The 20,364-nt window shown below is 40.9% G+C and overlaps 1 protein-coding gene and 1 pseudogene across 1 annotated transcript in view; both read right to left on the bottom strand.

Annotated features, from left to right (window-relative positions):
• DBX2 (developing brain homeobox 2) overlaps nt 1-12,488 on the bottom strand; it is a 30,562-nt gene extending 18,074 nt beyond the window's left edge. The window contains exon 1 of the mRNA XM_035002053.1: nt 12,071-12,488. Coding sequence (XP_034857944.1) covers nt 12,071-12,488 — 418 coding nt within the window. The remainder of the gene's footprint in view (nt 1-12,070) is intronic.
• Nucleotides 12,489-17,131: 4,643 nt separating this feature from the next.
• On the bottom strand, nt 17,132-17,241 carry LOC118009055 (annotated as a pseudogene).
• Between the last annotated feature and the right edge of the window lie 3,123 nt (nt 17,242-20,364).

The following is a 20,364-nucleotide window of genomic DNA, read 5'->3' as shown; positions in this document are numbered from 1 at the left end:
AAGATCTAAAAAAATGAATGGTTCATTTGAGACTAGTGATCAATTAAATTCATTTGTGATAAATGAAGTTTTGAGATATATGATCTTAGTGTTGTTTAACCATAAAAAGTTTTTACTGAATACTTTGTTATATTACTATATATTATCTTATCTTAATAAAGTAAAACTGCAATCAAAATAACATGTTATCTACAGTAATAAACTCATGTGGCTAAGGAACTACATGTTACATGACCAGGCTTCAGGTTCTACTGCATAGAATTTCTTCACCATTTTAAAAATCATCTCTTTGACATACATATATTTACACAGATTAGTTGATTCCTGATTTCCATGCATAAATACACCTTGTTTAAGCTAGCTTATGTGAAAATTGCTGTGAAATTCCAATTAAGTGCTCCATTTCTTTTTCTTAACATGTGCCTACTTTGACATAAGTCAAATGCTAATCCAGCTGAGCATGTGATTGCAGGGGTGTCAAATGGTACGTGGAAATAACCATTTAAAACAATGAAATGCAAAAAAATGAATAAAATAAAATAAACAATGAAATGCATTTAAAAATACATCTTACACTTCTAAATTTTTGTAAATGACATGCTCTTTAAAGCAGTGAGCAAAAAAGGAAACTCAATTGTGATAAAAATAAAGTAACAAGTTGACAGACCTGTTAAAACTTTAGCCTGGTGATGGGTATTAAAGAGGGTACGTTCTGCATGGAGCACTGGGTGTTATACGCAAACAAGGAATCATGGAACACTACATCAAAAACTAACGATGTAATAAGGTATGGTGATTAACATAATAAAAAAAAACAAAAATAAATAAATAAAACTTTTGTAAGCCATTAAGAACTACTCAGAAGACGCTCTGAAAAAGGCGGAAAACAAGGCAATTTCACCCTGGATGATATGCATTTCAAAGCCCATCAATGCAATCTAAATGCAGTCACTTTATCACTGATCCTACTGGGAACAATCTGTCATGGGCTTACTGAACGATATTTATGACAATAGTATTTAAGGAGTGTCTGCTATACACCGGGCACTGGACTAGCTATGAATTTAGCACATGCTTTCTCATTCATTCATTAGCATTCAGCCCCAAATGGGTATGCAACTGGAATGTGATGAGTACTCTTCTCAGCAAATTTTTTTAAAAAGGACAAGAGAAACATAAATATGTTAGCATAATAGTTATTAGCCAGGAAAGATAAGGATTTCATGCAGAGACTGCCAGAGCTGGAACCCAGAAAAGGGACTGTCTGCCAAGTTTTCCATAAGAGAAAAACAAATGGCCTTTCCTATGGTGGGGGGGGGGGGGGGGGGGGGGGGGAAGGCATGCTGTCAGGTGCTACAGCATGATGTCAGGTTCTGTTAGCGCACGTTTCAGGATTCTCCGAATTTTGTATCCCACTGACAAATCTAGTTTCCAGTTTCTGTGGGAATCTGCTACAAGTCACAAACAAATCACTTAAAATTCTTGGAACTGAACTGTCTGAATCCAAATGACTAAAATCACTTATTCACAGAAAACCTCATGAACTTTTCACTTCTTAATCAGATGTTCTGACTTAACTGAAGCCACAGAATCAAAATATCTATTAACTATTTTGAATATTTAATTAAGGTGGGAACTTCAAGCCAACTTAATGGTGAACTGACCTGATTTCTTTTTAAACTTAACTAGATGGTTCTGTGATACCAGCCTCTCATAGCCAAGGATGGTTACAAGCCTACCTACAGATAAATCATTTTCAAAATTCTGTTGTTTAGAAAGCAAGCAATAATTTTTAAATTGCTTTTCTGTTGTTATTTTCACTCTTTCACTGATGGAGCAGAACAATAGGTATTTAAAAGGGGTGAAACCACATTCTTTTTATTGTCAGTGCAAAACTGTGGTACTAACTGACTTGAGTTGACATTTCAAAGAAAGAATACCAAAGACCACTAATAAAACCTTCAAATAAATTTCAGGAGTCCACCGCAATGTTATGCCAATTGGCAGCATCTTTCAAGGATGAGGAGAAATGAGAAAAAGTTCCAAGATGTCTTACTAAGGCAATCAAAGGGTCAAAACATACCTCCAGGAAATAACAGGGAATTAAATAATTTTTTAAAAATGGTTTTAAATGACCTTCTACAAGTGCCTGGTACATGGGCACCGGGAATAAAGAAATCTAAACTTCTAAATCTAAAATAATACATAATTGGAATAGAGTGGACCCAAAAACGAGACTCCAAAAGAATGGCAACCAGATGCCCTGCCTACTAAGACCTAAGAAATATCACTTACCTAATGAGGTGTGATTTATTTTATCACACAACCTGGAAGGAATTCATTTATGTGATCCACATGCAAATTTGCCTTCAGTCACAAGGGAATGCAAGTAAACTAAATTCATCCTTTATCTTCCTGCTCATCAGAAAACAACAGAAGTCCACATTTTTTTTCCTCAATGAGTATTTCAGACACAGAAAAACAAAGGTCTTAATGTTCTGGTACAGCTCACGAGAAGACAAATCAAGTGTAGTGTCTACTTGTTTGATTCTATCCTTTTAATTCTGTGCAAATAATATTTACTGCATCTCTATCAAGTGCCACACAGTGTACTGTGTATTGGAATTACAAAGATGAAAAAGGACCGTTTCCTTCCCTAGAAGAATTTCTACTTAGTGCTTCTTAACTTACAGATTTACATCTGCTGGTCAAAGAAATGAAATGCGAATTTTTCTGTTCTCCAAAGTTAGTTTTGTTCTGTAAAATCTGAGGCATTCCCCAAGAAAGAGATGAGATTTGAAAAAATTCATATGGTGCATTTTCCTAACCATTGGTTCTCAACCCTGAATACACACTAGAATTACCTGGAGTGCTTTTCAAAGATACGGATGCCCAGGCCACACACCAATGGGGCTAAATCATTGGCTAAGGGTGGGCTCCTTAGCACGGCATTGTTTCAAAAGCTGCACAGGTCATTACAATGCATCGCCAGGAGGGAAACACTGAAAAGAACACAAAACAATGTCTGACACAGCAGGCACTCAATAAATGTTAGCCTTTACTCCTGCCATTATTATGTAATTTGAGATCAGCTGCGAGACAACGCATAAAAAGCAGCAGCATGGTCAAGACTTCCACTGAAATAGAGAAGTAAAAAGAAAAGATTATTGTTAAGAAGGCTTTGTCAAAGAAGGCTTTAATCAGGAACAACATCTTAATCCACACCTTAATTTGGAAGGTATTTAGAACAGCAAAGGATGAGAAAGAAGGCATTCCAACAAGGAAAGGTGGCATGAACGAAAGGAAGGGGGGCGAGGAGAGACACGAAGGGCAGGTTAAGAAAACCAGCCCGACTGCTGGCACAAGGCCCAAAGACTGAACGTTAAGGAATGTAGTTGGAAGAGCTAAATGCTGCTGATGGAATGAAGGTGTTGAAGAACAGAGTGTTTTTATTTGATTTGATCGTCAAGTGGGGATAAATAAGGTTTCCCCGAGTAGCTTGGTAATATGACGAAGCTCTATTTTAGGAAAATTCACCTGGCAGTACTGGGTTCGATGTGGTGGAGCAAGGTGGGGCTACATGGGAGGATCCCCCTGCAGTTATAACATAAGAATAGGTGATGACAACCCTGTTTGGACACTGCCGCTAGCATCTTCTCTAGCTTCACCTCACCAGCAGGTGAGTAGGGGCTGGCCTCTTCTCAAGCTGTGGGGCCCCAGTTCATTGCAATCAGCAAATACGATCACTACCTCTGCTACTTCTCCCTTCAAGGCATCTCCATAGCAGCTCTGAAAAACTGAGCTAAATTTGAGGAGACCCACTGCTCTTTTTACTATCAAGTCGATGTCACAGGAGACTATAATATAGCAGAATAGCATTTGTAGCTCTCAAATTCTAAAAGCCTTAATGAAGACTCCTTGAGCTCTGAGCTATACAACTCTGTGTGACTAATTCTTGCACTGGGCTACTCTAGCAGGACACAGCCCTGGCAAGAATTGTCTCTGATAATGGTTACCCTGATTTCACCCTGTGGCAGATTTTAAATGGCTGCAAATTATTTGGCACTCCTTCCATTGAGAGGTAGGGTCTCGACTTCCCCTTGCCTTGTATTTGGGATGGTCTTGCTGCCTTGTTTGACCAAAGGATATGGAAGAAGTGACATTCTGGAATTTCCATACCTAGGCCACAAGAAGCCTTGCAGCCATTGTCTGGGGTTCTTGGAGTGTTTGCTCTTAGAACCTTCCCTTTCATAACCCAAGCATCATGCTATGAGAAGCCCAAGACACCTGGAAAGTCCAAGTGTGGATTGCTGGAACAGCTCTAGTTGAGCACCCAATCAACAGTCAGCCATGTGGGTTGCCATTTTGGACATCCAGCCCAGCTGGGCCTTCAGAAGAGCACAGCTCCGGCTGCCATCAAACTGTAATGAGATTTCAAGTGAGAACCACCCAGCAGAGCCCTGTCAACCCATGGGACTGTGAGAGAAAATAATAAATTGTTCCTTTAAGCTTCTAAGCTTTGAGATGGCTTTTTATACAGCAATACCCTTTTTACCAATATTTTGCTTATGGTTGAATGATGGGAAGGAGTCTTTCACATATTTCCCTGTATGTTATCAGTGGGCTTTTGCAGTTTGTGTTTGAAAGTCAAATGCTGACTCTAATCTCTGTTCTTATTTTGAAATAAAGAAACGGAGGCTTAAGGAGCTTCTAGGAATTATGATTATATAATCAATAATATAAAGACTTTAGACTTGAATCTAGGCTTTAAAATTATAGAAATGCCACTAAAACCAGCTCAGAAAACTGTATTTTTAAATTTACCCAATTTGCCATTTTTGCTTTGGAGGAATTGTTGGCAAATTTTTACTATAGAAAATACTTCAGGCTTTGCAGGCCATAGGTCTCTGTTGCAACTATTCAACTTGTAATGCAAAAGCACCTATAGAAAATATGTAAACAAACAGGAGTGCCTCTTTTCCTGCCTTAAATAGGACTATCTTTTGGTTTCAGATCCAATATAACTATAGAATTTGTACAATATACCTAAACTCAAACCAGCCCTAGGATAGTCTCTTTAAGAAATATGCTAGCAGTTATGGTTTTTATTCTCTTCTAATGTACAAAAATCTTCCCAAAGAATAACCTAACTCCACACATTTTAATTTTTTTCTTTTTGAAAATAGAGAGAGCATGCATGTGCATGTAAGAGCGAGGTGAGACGGGCAGAGGGAGAGAGAGAGAGAGAGAATCCTAAGCAGGCTCCACACCCAGCGTGGAGCCTGATGCAAGGCTTTATCTCACATCCCTGAGATCATGACCTGAACCAAAATCAAGAGTCAGACACTTAACCGATGGAGCCACCCAAGCACCCCCACATACTTTAATTTTAAAAGTTATCAGATTTAACATTTTAAAGAACAAGAAATTTTGAGTCCTCTCAAGAGGACTGGTAAAAATGTATATATCGTATATTCTATTTCTTTTTTTTTTTTTTAAAGATTTTATTTATTTATTTGACGGAGAGAGACACAGAGAGAGAAGGAACACAAGCAGGGGGAGTGGGAGAGAGAGAATCAGGCTTCCTGCGGAGCAGGGAGCCCGATGCGGGGCTCGATCCCAGGACCCTGGGATCATGACCTGAGCCGAAGGCAGACGCTTAACGACTGAGCCACCCAGGCGCCCCCGTATATTCTATTTCTGACGGCCACTTTGAATTAATAAAAGTAAGGTTGTTATGGCAAAGTGCCTAAACGTGAAAGAAAAGTGAAAAACCTAGCTCATCTTCAGAATAATGATAAATAAGAAGGGAATCAATCAAGTATTCAGTAATATAGAAAAAGACGTGAATTTTTTTTCTTTCCTTTTCCCAGATGCTTTGATTCTGAAACAAAAGTCTAAAAACTTTAGAGGCTTTTTGATCTTTGACTTCAGAGAGAATTTTAGTGCCTTCAGTTTACTGTTCACATAACTCACAAAAATGTGCCCCTGAAATATTCCCAACTAATAGCTGGTTGACAAAATGAATAATGCTATTAAAAGTGGGATCAGTTATGGTAACTTTATATAAAGTGATGAATCACTCAGCATTGCCAAATCAAGTACTGACTGGAGGCTAAAAAGAATAAAAGGGAAAGATTTCATTAGAAGTGGAAACATTACTGAAAGTAAAATAAAATATTTTGGAATAAAATATACAAGGGTCTGGTAAGCATATTATACATTAAGGCAAAAATCCAATTTCTTACTAAGAGAGTATAAAATAGAAAAGCATGATCTAATGAAGTCTTAAATAAGGATTCTAACAAGCATTCCTAGATAAAAATCATATTGTTTCTTTTTCCAATTTGCCTTTTTATTCCTGACCGACTCCAGGTGTATTTGAATGAAAACTTATACTTACTTAACTGGCTTAAAAACTGTGTACCTTCACTATTAAAAAAAAAAAAAAATCACTGTAATTAGGAAAAAACTTTATTTAGAGCCTCTGTTAATCCAAGATTAAGTAAACAAACGCTGTATTAAGAGCTACAAATCAAGTCCCCTTGAAAGATATAATAAGGGGCGCCTGAGTCGGTTGAGTGTTTGCCTTTGGCTCAGATCACGATCCCAGGATCCCGAGACAGAGTCCCGCATCCAGCAACCTGCTCAGCGGGGAGCCTGCTTCTCCCTCTCCCGCTCCCCCTGCTTCTGCACGTGCTCTCTCTCTCTCTGTCAAATAAATAAAATCTTTTAAAAAAAGATGTAAGATATATTTTAAAGTTATAAACAATATCAACAACAGAAATAGGGTGGTGGAAAACAGATTGAGTGAGGTGTAAATGAAATATTTCACCACCACCCCCCCACACACACACACCTAAGGACACATTTGTTTAAATATGTTAAAGATAAGAACTTTCACTTCTGTACAAACTTTCATAGCAAAGCATCTCGAAGTATTTTATGAACACATCTATTACCTGTGTGGCTTCCCTTCCTTTCATGTTGCTCCCATTTCTATCATTATTCAGCAGCACAACTAAGCATAAAGTTATTTCCCACAGCAAAGGAGACTTTTTTTTCCGGTAGACACAAGAACAGGAGGAAGGAGGCACACTCAAGGAGCGATACCATGGAGTCTGATTCACAGCTTCAGTTCCAATATCTGAGGCCCCTTTGTGGCAAATAAATGTGGATAAAATCACTGTCAACAATCCTCTTAAATTGCCCACAACATATGGCATCCTTTGGCTTCCTGCATGTAACCCTAAACTCTCTGAATCCTATGTTTACTTATGCATAAATGTGTATGCAATTTTCTGGGCATTCAAACCATTGTGCCTCCTAAAATATCCCTCAAATCTCTTAAGTCAATAGGAGTTCAGGAGAAAGTTCTAAAATGTTCCTACTTGCCTGCTGGATTTACACCTGTTTTATTATTAAACCTCAATAGCTTCAATACATGTTAACAGATTGAGATTCCTTGTTAAAGTGAAGTAGAGAAGGTAGAGAAGCATATGTAGGGGTTGGGAGTGGGATAGGTGCTAAAGTCAGAGGCAAATTAAATGCACATAAATTGCTACCCCAACTCAGGTGTAGCTCCAACTCAGGTGTTATTCTGTAAAGAGGGTGGCTTACTGAATCACTATTAGAAGGGAAGGGACTGTCTATTAGTCATTTCTCCATGAATCTGAAGGAGTTCATTAACTTGGGGAACATAGAACAGTTTGTTCAGAGCTGATTCTCACGAACTGTGTAAAGTTATTAATATGTTAATATAAATCCAAAGACATGTTAAGAAGATACAAAAAATATGCACATGCAGTAAGAATATGGTTCAGTATTATCTAAAAATTCCACCAAAGGATGGTTGAGGTAATGGCCTGAGGAAGGAACTACTGGAATGGGGTCCATCCTTATCCTTCTCTGGATTCTCCATTCTCCGTCCTGGTTCTGGGTCAGCATCACCAACGTTCAAGATGCTGTGATTTTAATTTGCCAGAACAAATCTAAAGCACAATGGTAGCAAAAATAAGTGACAAACTTTGGCTTAATAAAAAATCCCAAAGTCTTCAAGTTGACCTAGACAAAACTAAGTGCAATTAATTTAAGACAGAGTCATGGATTAACAGGTAAATAGTAACTGGAACTGGGAGGTGGACAAGAAAACTAGAATGCACATCAAGTATTAATGGTAAGAAGCAATCTTAACAAGGGGCCAGAAAAATGACATGGATCTGGCTCCTTTCCTATAGTATACAGTACAACTTATTTGATAAAATCATTTTTAAAAAGATTTAAAAAAAAAAAAGGACTCACCTACCAGAAGAAACATTTGCTTTCTAATCCTCTTAAGGAGTAGATCTAATAATAAATAAATTACATTCAGGAAATTATCTTTACGTCAAACATTTTAAAAAAATGTTTAAAATGACAAATGTCATTAAAAAGCAAGGCTATTTCCACTTATTTTTGAATAAAACTGGTGACATAACCGAGAGAAATTTAAATTTTTCAGCTTTTTACACTTCAGGGCTCCCTTTTATATACAAAACATGAATATTTTAACCTAGCATAATATTCACCAAATAATGACATTAATAAACTTTTGGGGAAGGATCTCTGATGATTCTAATTTACTTGCAAAACTTCCTGGTTTCCCCTAATAAACTAAAACAGATCCAAAGATTCAACCCTGGAGGTGAACTATTTACTACCTTCTATTGCACTAAATGTGCCTGTCTTGAGCCTTGAGGAATGCCCTTTGATTTTTAAAGTTTTTACACTACTCTGCATAAACCACTTGACGACATATAGCTACAGAGTGTTTTTTTCTACTTCAAATACCCAAAGACTTGCCACTTTTCAAGGATGAAGCACTGAGAGCTATCCTCTCATTTATTACCTGTAAATCCATCTCATTGCTTAACTGTCACCACCTTGCAGAGACCCACAGGAAGATGAACGGGAAGGCCAATCTCTTTCCTTCTGGGCTCAGATATAAAATCACAATTGATTTATTATTGTGATACATGGAATTGGTTATTACTAGTTTCTGATATTCAACAAAAGACTAATATAAGGAATACGAAAATATGGGGCGATTTTTTCTCTTTCACAAATCCACAGAAGTTTTCACTGTTACTTCTGACAAAAAAAAAAAAATTAGCAAGTGAAGTAAATCACTGTAGGAAAAAACTGGCCTACTAGAAAGATTAAAGCAGGGGCATCTGGGTGGCTCAGTCGTTAAGCATCTGCCTTCAGCTCAGGTCATGATCCCAGGGTCCTGGGATGGAGCCCCGCATCGTGCACGCATTGGGCTCCTTGCTCAGTGGGAAACCTGCTTCTACCTCTCCCACTCCCCCTGCTTGTGTTCCCTCTCTCGCTGTCTCTCTCTGTCAAAAAAATAAATAAAATCTTAAAAAAAAAAAAAAAGATTAAAGCAGCTAACAATTATGAAAATGCTTGGTAAGCCATAGAGCAGTATGAACATGGAATATAAGCTCCACAGGGGCAGAGACAGTCATCTGTTTTGTGCACTGACTATCTCACTGGCCTTGGACAGAGCCTGACACATGGGAGATAGTTGGTAAGCATTTGCTGAACGAATGAAATATGTGGTATAATTAAAAATGGGTAACAAAGATAATGAAGCTGAAATTACATGCAGTGGCGTAAGCCCCCTAGTTCAATGGTTCTGTATTTCACCAAGGCACCAATAAAAAGAACTCTGGGGTTTTTTCATTCGACATTTGGATTGGTACACTCAATGAGTTAAGGTTGAAAAAAAAAAGCAAGTAGTCAATATGCTGAAATGACTAAAAATCACATTTTGTGATCCACTCCAAAGTAAGTGTCTGAAGGATCAGAAGCGGTTGTTTGCTCACATTTCAGAAATATAAAGAAATACTGTTATCTTTCCAAAAACAGTAGCTCTTCTATCTCCTCTATATTCTCTACAGAACATCAGTCACTATGTCATCAGTCAGCTAATTTTCAGGTGATAGTAACCTTGTCAGTACTCATTATAACTTCATAATTCTACACAGTAGAAAAGAATTCCCACAACATTTGGTAGGACAAAAATCTGTTACTTAAATAAAACTAGGGCAATGTTCAGAAAACTACATTCTGTGTCAAATTACAAAGATAAATGAATGTAAATGCTGGTTCTAAGCAGCATATGTGTAGAAACAAATATAGTTTTAACTTCTTAAGCTACTTCTCTCGATCCAAAAATTAAATGCACTTTTATTTTTTTAAATAAAAGGTTATTTGTTCAAATGAAAATTAACCGAGAAGAATATATCTTCAGTGAGGACGGAATAAAATACTGGGAAAATATATGCTTACACTATATTAGTATGCTTAAAAGAGAAATATAAATTCTTGTACTCTTATTCCAAAAAATCATTTTTGCATTTTGACACTTTAATAAGTGTACAAGAATGAATATATCCTTGAAAATTTTTTAAAATGTACTTAGGAGTACCTTTACCCAATAATTGCAATATTTTTAATGGAACAGAGACACAAAATTCTTTTTCAGTTATTGAATTATCTGCATTTGATTTGTATTTGGTTTACTTAAGTTTAATCTGTAAAATCTACAAAGGTGAAAATTAAGTAACTTTCAGTGGTTGAGTAACCAATCATGATCAGGAGCAATTTAAAAATCCTTAAAAATAACTTCTATGAACACAATGCCAAACCACTAAAAGCTAGGCAAATCACCACTCTTTTCGAAAATGTTATTTTTCATGACACATTATTTACTAACTCTTATCTAGGTGAACCTGCTTTATACGTTTCTAATTTTCCACATACTTCAGAAATAACAGAGTGGCCCAAATTTCCAAGGAACATAAACCCTGCCTTTATCTGTGTTTGTTCCTTTCCCAAGGCTTCCTAGAGTTTAGGTTTTACACCATGAGAATGAGACCGGTGCTCATATAATTATATTTGTTCCATTTTGTTAGTAACCACTTCAAACTGAAAGACCAGGACAGGTTCTAAACATGTTAAATTCTATAAAGCCATTAGCAATAAATTTGATCCGGCAGTTTGCTGGGACAATGGAATCTGCTGAAAAAACGTCTATTAGTCATTCTGAACAAACCCACCGGGATTAGAAGAATGAGTTAAGATCGTCTAAGGACGCAGCAAAAAAAAAAAAAAAAAAAAAATTAATCCAACTGGATCTCAGCTTCTGAGTGTTTTAAGAGACTCTTCTTTTTTTTACTGCCCATTTCGGCTGCCTCTCCATATGCTTTAGCTAATATCTGACTAAACCGTCCGCATCCTCTTCCCAATCACACCACTTAGGTTTTACCCGAAAATGAAAACAAACCCAAACTGCCTTTCTTTGGGTAAGTAAATTCCCATTTATTGGTGAATTTCCTATTTCAGGTGCCAGTTCAGCTGTTTCGGCTCAGCACAAAGAGAAAGTCGGTCTTGATTTCCTTGCGCCTTAGTGATCCAAAATATAAAGAGTGGAGAAAGCCAAAAGTTTGCGCAACTCTCCTTCCAAAGATCTTTGCCAGCGTTCTTGAACTGCCCCGGCCATCGCAACAGTTTGAGAAGGAAAAGCCCCCAAAGCGGGCCTCGCGAACTTCTGCTGGCCAAGAACCTCCCAGGGAGCTGGTGTCGCGCGGCCTCCAGGACAGGAGCCGGCGGGCAGAAACGCTCAACTTGGGAAACCCCGTGAAACTGCTCCAGCGAGCCCAGAGATCTTGGGACCGACCGGGGCTGCCCTTTCCCGCTAACCCAATGAGGTTCATTCAGGGTTTCTCCGGAAAGGCCTGAAAATCAAGGTAGCCCTACCACTTGTCGAAAGGAGACCGAGAGGAAGCTGGCGGTATGGGGTGGGGGAGGGGAGGTGTCACAGTTAGTGGTGGTACCTCTTTGCCCCCGAAGTGGCATCTACCCCGACAGCTCGAGACGCTCCAGGAAGGTCCCAAGCCAGAGCTGATTCCTGCGCGCTGGGGCCGGCGCTCCCCTGGCGCAGGGCGCACCGCCGAGCGCCCGGATTCCGGCCCCGCGAGGCAGGAGGCGCCGGGCGCGGCTGGGGAGGGAAGAGCTCGCTCACCTGGGGCTGAAGGCTGGAAGGTACAGCCCCGATCCGCCGGAGCCCGGCCGGGCAGCCTGGCGCCGGCCGCCGAGGGGCTGAGCGCTTCAAAAGCCCAACGCGCGCCGTATGGCGCGCCGCCGGGGCTGACTTGTTCCGCCGCAGGGCACAGCTTGAGGGGAACGGGGCTGGCGGGCAGGGGCCGGACCTGCGCGCCGGCGGCCGTGGCGGCGGCGGCGACTAGAGCCGACGCCGAGCCGTGGTGCGCGGGTGGCTGCAGCCCGTGCGGCGGGGCGCCCCCAGCCCGCAGCAAGTTCTCGATCAGGAAACTCCTGCCCAAGTTGCCAAAGCCCGGCGCTGTGGGGAAGTTGAGGAGCGCGGAGGACGCTACCACGTCCCAGTACGCGCCGGCGTGGGCCGCCACGGCGCTGGGGAGCATAGTGCGGCGCCCGCGGGCCGCCTGCGCGCCCGCCTCCAGCTCAGCGCCCCGCGCCGGGACCGCGCCGCCGCCTCCGGTCGCAGCCTCCCGCAGAACTGGGGCGCGCTGAGCCCGGGAAGGAGGAGAGGGCAGCGAAGACGCCGCCAGGCTTGGAACGATATTATTTATTTGGGTTGGGCGTTTTTTTAAAGGATGGGAGGAGTGAGTGTGGGAGGGGGAAGCTGTGCGTGTCTCTCGCCCGCGGCGTAGGCTCTGGGGGCGCCGGAGGAGTCCCTCCCGCTCCCTGTGCAGATCCGGGCGCTTTTTTTTGTTTTTCTTCTAGAAGGCTGGAAGGTGTGTCTAGCCCATCCATTCATGTCACCCGGCCCACAAAGTGATAGACGCGGCCAACAATAAGAGCGGCCCGAGAGTCTGAGCTTTGGCAAAGGGAGTGGACGCGGAGCGGGAGGAGGTGGGCGTGGAGGCGACGTGAACCGGGCGCGTTCGCCCCCTCCCAGCGGCGGGGGCCCTCGCTCTGGAGCCCATGCAGCCCCCGGGGCGCGAGAGCGCGCGACCACGAATGAGGCGTGCCCAGAGGGCGGGCGGCACTCGCTTCCAGAGAGCGATCGATGTGCCACCTGTTGTCGACCCCTGGCTCTCCAGTGTGGATGTCACTTCTTCAGGAACGAAGGGGCATCCAAGGGAAAAGAATAGTAGTCACTAGTGTCTTGAAGGGCTCTAGTCATCAGAGAAAGTCACAAGTGTTACTGAGACATCGTGGTGCTACAGATGAAAAGTTTTAAAGAGTGGGTTGCATATGAGATGCGTCCCCACCCCCGCCTTGTTAAGGCAAAGGAAATGAGTTTTTTTCTTGAAGACCTTTTAAGAAATTTCGTAGTTTCTAGTAATTTGTTACTAGTCACTTTTTAATAAGATTTGATTTAGGAATGACTCCAGAAGAGATGTTCTAATAAATTTTGATCTAGAGAAAGGGATCTTAGTTGGAGTTGGTTAAATGGTTGGGTCCGAAACCCAGGAAGAAAAGCCACCACCAAATTTTCCGAACCAAACCTGGCTGGGTCTTCCTCCACAGAGACCAGGATGAGAGCACTGAATTACTTAGGCTTACAGTTGCTCTTTTTTTCCCCCGTAGAAATCTGGGCAGTTTCCAATTTATTAACAGACTGTTAAAGACTGGACAGGCAAAAAGTGTGTGTGTGTGGTTAAAAGTTCCTTTAACCACAAGGCAATTTAAAGTTCCTCGTTTTTAGAAACTATCAATGGAGTTTTAAAACTGTGACTTCTCCGTCAATTAACAATTCCCAATGCTACTCTCCTGTGCAAATTTAGATGAATTTATTTAAAATAAATTTTTTAAAGGATGTCTGAAAGGTTCAGGGTTGCATGTATAGTTTTCCTCTTTATCCTAATAATAATATGGTTCCTAGCTTCAATTTTCTTAAAAGCTGGCCAGGGTTGCCAGGCTAGTGAGATAAATTTCCTTTAAAAATTTACCTGGTTGATTTGTGTTTCATTTACACCAGGTATGTCAAAAGCTTTCTAGAAATCCACTCGCTCTATCTGCTGCTAAATGGAAGGGAATTATTTGCAAGGCCGTTGTATGTTACTAATATTCATTCACTTGCGATTTAGTCAACAAATCTTTACCGAGCATTTCATATTTATTGAGCATTTGTGGTGGTCCTGGGACTATATAGAAAGAGAAAAGAAAGGTCTGGCCCTTGCTTTGTAGAAGTTCAAAGCTTAGTGAGGGAGAAAATCAAGTAATATCTGATAAAGGGACTGTAATTTGGAAGGAAAAGCGTGAGAAAACCTCCAGAGTAAGATTCCCCTAAACTGAGTCTTAAAAGGTGAACACTGGTCAGGGATGGGATGTGAAGTAGTAACCTTTGAGATTAGCAAGGAAAAGAGAGATTACATTATCCCTGCCAGTTCTATATCATAGCCACCATTTATTCAGTGTTTACATTTGGCCAAGTATAGACTAAATAATTTGTACATGTTAGCTTGTTTAACTTCATAATAATATTATAAGGTTGGTACTATTATTGGCCCAGTGTTACTGATGGGGCACAGAAAACTTAAGTAACTTTCCTAAAACTACACCACTACCAGAGTGGTGAGGCTAAGATACAATCTAAGCTGGATGATTCCAAAGCCTTAGAACTTTTAAGTTCAACTGTCACTCTCTTCACAAATCTACTTGCCATGCTAAATGGTGTCATCTGGCCATGCAAGGGAGGCTAAGAAACAAGTATTCTGCTGTTCTGTAGTGGAAGGTGTCAATGAAGACTTGAGTCAAGAATAACTGTTGAGTCAGTCAAGTTGCCACAGCCAAATAAGAGGCAATTAGAGAAATCCAGACACAAAGTGATGTGGAATTTAACAAAATTAATGGCAAGAAAATGGAATGGAGGGGATAAATATTACAGTGGGTTGAATCTATAGGACTGGATGATGCAGTTCTCAACTGGGGGTGAGCCCCTCCCTACTCAAGAGTCATTTGGCAATGTCTGGAGATATTGTTGGTTGCCATGACTTGACGAAAGGATGGGGCAGTTAGCCACTGTCATCTAGTAGCTAGAAGCCAAGGATGCTGCTCAACATCCTATAATGAACAGGACAGCTTCCCCAACAAAGAATTACCCAGCCTGAAATGTCAATAGTGTGGTGTTTGAGAAACCTTGGTTATAGAGGATAAGAGAGAATGTAGGATCACTTCCAGTTTTCTGGTCTAATGACTGAGTAGATGCCCACTTAATCAGGATGGGAACTTACAGGATGAAGAGCTGGTTTTACATGGAGGTATGACCAGAAAGATGGAGACAAATGTTCTGGTTGTTTGCAGAAACTTCCAGGGAGAATACTGTAGTGAGAAGAGAAATGAGCCTAAAGACAAATGCGGGGGAATACCAGTATTAAGGGAATGAATAGAAGAAAGAGGAGCCTTGAAGAAGACTGAAAACAAGCCATCATGACTTGAAGACTGAAACCAGAAGAGAGAATGGAGCCATGGACGTCAAAGGAAAGAAAGTTCAAAAAGGAGGAATGGCAGACTTTGGTAAAGAACTGCTGTACCCTCAGCAGTTTCTTTTTCCAATGGGACAGCTACCATGCATTTCCCAGCCTGCCCTTCAGGCTATGCATGGCCAGTGCAGTAAGAGGAGAAGTGATCTGTTTCTCCTCCAGTTCTGTCCCCTAACAATCCATACAGTCCTTTGTTCATCAGCTGCCAGATGCAGAGGTCCAGGGGATGAAGAAGTCCTCAGGGCATGGTGGAACCATAAGATTAAAGCAGCCTATGTTCCTGAATCACCACATGGAAGACACACAAAAATGAGTATTTACATAAGTAGATCATGACATAAGCAAAAAATAAACATTTATTGGGTAATGCCATTAAGATTTAGGAGTTCCAACAGCATATCCTCACCTACCTTAATTAATATACTGACTCTGCAAATGCCTCAGATTTAAAAAAAATTAATTTGATCCATAGTGACTTGGGCAAGTACGTTTCCGTCGGCTACAATGAGGCTTCTGTTGGGAGCAAAGGAAGTAGACACCAGTTTGTGTATGATTGAAGATGCATAGAAGGTAAGAAAGGGAAGTAGAAGTTGAAGAACCATAGGGGAAAGGTAAAGGGAGTTATAGGGTCAAAAAAAAAGGGGAATATTTATAAGGTGAGAGAAAAGGGGCTGGAGGTAAAAGTGTGTTTGAAAGAGCCGTGATGAGCCCAGCACAGGCTGTACGGGCTTTTTACCTTTTGGTAAGGAAGTGTTCCAGGTCCAAGGCCTATTCTTATGCAGCCAAGTGAGCATGAAAGACCACATGCAGGAGACTGCCTTTCCCAACAGTTTTCTTTATCTTCAGTTAATATTAGAGGGTGTTTTAGATAGCACCATAGACATTATAAGTTATTTTTCACTTGATAAAGAAGTGGTATATAAGATTCAGAGGAAAGCATTCCCACCTTTACTTTAAAGCCTTTACCTTCCAGAATGGAGCCCAAGGCTTAATTCTGACCCAGCCCTGTGTTCAGTCACTGACTTAGGGAACTCATTGCCTAAATCCAGCTATAATCTTAGCAGCATCCTGAGACCAGAAAACTGTCACATTTCCTCAAGTGAATCTTTCATACAGGATATGAACTTGAGAGGCCTGAGAGATGGACATCATTGAGCTTATAAACGTATTACAGGACTGTTTCTGTATATGCTCGCACATAAATGTTTAAATGTGTCATAGAATTCAGTCTGACATTTGCCTTCACACCTGGCTGTGGGGCTATGGAGATGGCTCTAAATCTCTTAATTTGCTTAATTAGCTGTTTGAGACTCCCTGTATATATGAAAGTGAACCTAATCATTGAGAAAGCCCAATAGGCTCAGGCCATTTTCGTCCCTTAAAGAACCACTTTGGTCTGTGCTGAGATCTGATCCAAAAAAAAGAGCATCATTGCAAAATCAAATGCCTTCAGGGTCAGATGGCTGACACCTATGGGTTAGCCATGTATAAAATAATAGAGAGTGAGATAGTTACTAAATAGTGTTGTGTTGGGGGTGGTCAGAGGCTGCCAAGCAAAGCCTATGCTTAGACCTGTTTGTAACTAGTCTGGAGAAGTAGTCTTGGGCCAGAGTGTGCTTTGTATGCAGTACTCAGGATTTTGGACTTTGTCCTTAAAGCAATCAATTAGCAATAATCGCTCCTCGGATAAACCTCATTGGCTACAATACTGCCACTGCGCAAAGCTGTCCTTAAAGCAATCAGATGTGCACCAGAAAAAAAGAAATTGTAACCGTATGTAGTGATGGATATTAACTGAAACTTATTGTGGTAATCATTTTGCTATACATATCACATCATTATGTTGTACACCTAAAGCTACAGTGTTATATGTCAGTTATATCTCAATTTTAAAAAAGCAATGAGATGTGATTTCATATCTGCATTTTAAAGGATCACTCCTATGGTATGGAGACTGTGCTAGGATCTGGAGAGTTGCTGACTGGACACTACTCAAGTAATCCAGAGAAGAGATCCTGGAACTTTGGGCTGGGTTTGTGGCAGTAAACATGGAGAGAAGCAGGAGAATCTGAGAGCTATCTAGAAGATATCTGTGAATTTAGAGTCTGAGGAAGTCTTTTCTCTCCTAAGGAACCAAGGTACTTGGTTTTATCAGACTGTGGGAACTATATAGCCCATTGTGTTTCCCCGATATGTTTTGAATGCCAACAAGTTGAGCTCATTTTAGAGTTTAATTGAAGTAACTCTTTTAGCCGGTATTTCTCTCCTCTCCAGCCTCAGTGCACTTTAGATCTTTTATGTTTATTTGCTGGCTCTGTTATATGTGTATCCATTTAGTGCACATCCTCCAACCCTATAAGTAATAAGCAAATACAACAAACAAGTAAATCTTTTTTTTTATTTTAAACACACATTAGAATTCTGTAGTGGAATCTAAAGAAGCGTCCCTAATTCCTCCATGATCAGCTGAAATCTCCTTTTGGGCAGGAGAGTCTCTGTGCTCGGTGAAGAGAGAAGCTTCTCATAGCCCAGGTGATATGCACTCTGGATTGCTGACCTCACCGGCAGCCTCTGAGCACCTACTCCAACAACCAGACATCTTTGAAAAGAAAATGTGATTGTGAGGAATTAGTTCTGTTCTCAACTGAAAGGTGAAAATTCAGGAGTCTCATTGTAGCCTTTTTAGTAACCACTGGGAGTCTGGCTGGTGCAGGTTTACTTAGGGAGAAACAAGTATTTCCCAGAACTGCTAACTGTGTAGATTCTCTCCACTGCCCAACACCCACTCACGACTCAGAACCTTAGGCAGATTACATCTTAATCCCTAAATTAGAGAAAAAATATTTTTTAAAAAAAGTACAGGAATATGTTAAGAGGTACATTCAACCACTTCAACAGTCGTTACTCAGTTAAATTCTGTACAGTAATAGACTTTCTTAAATAGTCTCCCATTCCGTCCACCCCAGTCCATCCCCAAATACTCTTGGGTCTTCAAAATAAATTCTAAAAATCTGCCTCACCTTGGAAAGACGTTTATAAATATGTTTTCAGTTTTGATCTGGCAGGACTCATGCTCATATTGTCCTCCTTTTCCTGCACATGTCTTTTCTGGCTGGCTCTGTTGGCTTTTTGTGTATTATTTTGCCATGCCTCGGGCATTGTTCATCTCCGTGCCCTGCATTCTACCTTCAAGCTCTATTTTACGGACTTTCTTCTGTAACTGGGAGACTTCCCGGTTTCTTTCCAGGCTATTCAGTTTCTTGGCATTCCTCGCTCATTGATCATTTCTAACCACTTTTCCACTTGTCCTGCTTGGCCCAAAGTGGAATGTGAGACTACTGAATGATTTTGAGGAAATTACTCTGGATGCTGCTGAGCAGCAGGTCTTTTCAACTGTTTCTCATCATCTCAGTGGCCTCACAGTCACAGGTGCCTCTCATTCATATTGAAATCCCACAGAGTTTTTGGGTTTGCTCTGAATTACCGCTTTGGACAAAAGGGAGGATGCACGTCGCATTGTGAGTTTTGTTCTATTCCCCAGTGTTTACACCAGAATTGTCCCTTCAGATGAACATTTTTTTTTGCATTTACTGCCAAAAGTATGAAGTACACACAGAGAAGTTAATCCCTTGTGAAACTGCTCTAAGACTATGAACTCAGGCTCTCTGAACCAAATTTAGATGTGTCAATCTCCTTGCTTTAAAGTGTCATTTCTCTGGCAAGAATTTGTCACGTGTGAAATGTAATAAGCACTTTAGGCAAATAAACAAAAATTAAGCCCTAGAGTATTTGTTTCTTTCCTAGTCTCCTAGTTCTCTATTGACTTTCACTGCTTTGATTTATTTGGGAACTAGAGTAATATTACAGAGCTTCTGAAGTAAGCATTGCTTGACCATTTAAATTGGGTGGTGTAATTCTCAAGTGACCCTCTTTATATCACTCAAACATATGCTCTCTTTTTTTCAGGGTCATGCATACATTTTCACACTCCCCATCATTCCATCTACACATCTCCCCTAGCCCCAATCCAACACCTCTGGTCCAGCTATCCTTTCTTCCTTTAGCCTAAGCACCAGTTGGTTCACAACCCTAGGAGCTTCCCAAGTGGCCCCTAGTACCCAGAGGGCAAGGAGAGACCAAAGAAAGAAGCAGGCCACTTCAGATTGGACAGTGGTAGGTTGGCTATGCAAGGGAACTTACATATGAGACTTCTCTTGGGTGGCCACAAGACCAGTTGATCTCCACATCCACCCACCAAATCTTAAAAGTTTATATAGAGGCCTTAACTGAGTACCATCATGTTATACCATCCAGATGGTCTCAACAACACATTGCTCTCTGAAGGCTATGTCCTTGAAAAACCTCCCAATATGGGAACAGTGGGGGAGAGTGTACATTCCAAGCACAGGGGAGGGGTGAGGAGCCTCTGATTGCCCACACCCAGTGTCTAGTTCTGGGGTCAACTGGCAGTCATGATCTCTCAATTACCTCCCCCCAAACTCCACCAACTCATGACTGGCTCATATATTCTTACACACCCTGCTCTTCCATGATGTGCCCTGAGCAGTCATCAGGTTTCACCAACATGGAGGTGATTTTTTGGTGGCTATCTGGCTGCACTGGAGGCAGATACCACAACATCAATAGAGGCACATATAAGAGAAAACACAGATCATGATAAAGATTCCAAAATTAAGTAATAGGTTGTTGTTGTTGTTGTTGTTTTTCCCACCAAGAGTCCCATGATCCAAACCATTGATTGCTAAATCCCCTAGGCTATGGGTTGGATCACTCAGGGAGTTCACTTGTGTCCTCATATGATTTAATAAAGATGACACATCAGCAGACT

The sequence above is a fragment of the Mirounga leonina genome, unplaced genomic scaffold, assembly GCF_011800145.1.
Source record: "Mirounga leonina isolate KUSES-001 unplaced genomic scaffold, KU_Mleo_1.0 Mir_126, whole genome shotgun sequence".
Lineage (NCBI taxonomy): Eukaryota > Metazoa > Chordata > Mammalia > Carnivora > Phocidae > Mirounga > Mirounga leonina.
The sequence above is the reverse complement of the archived record's forward strand: the minus strand, read 5'-3'. Positions and strand labels throughout refer to the sequence as shown.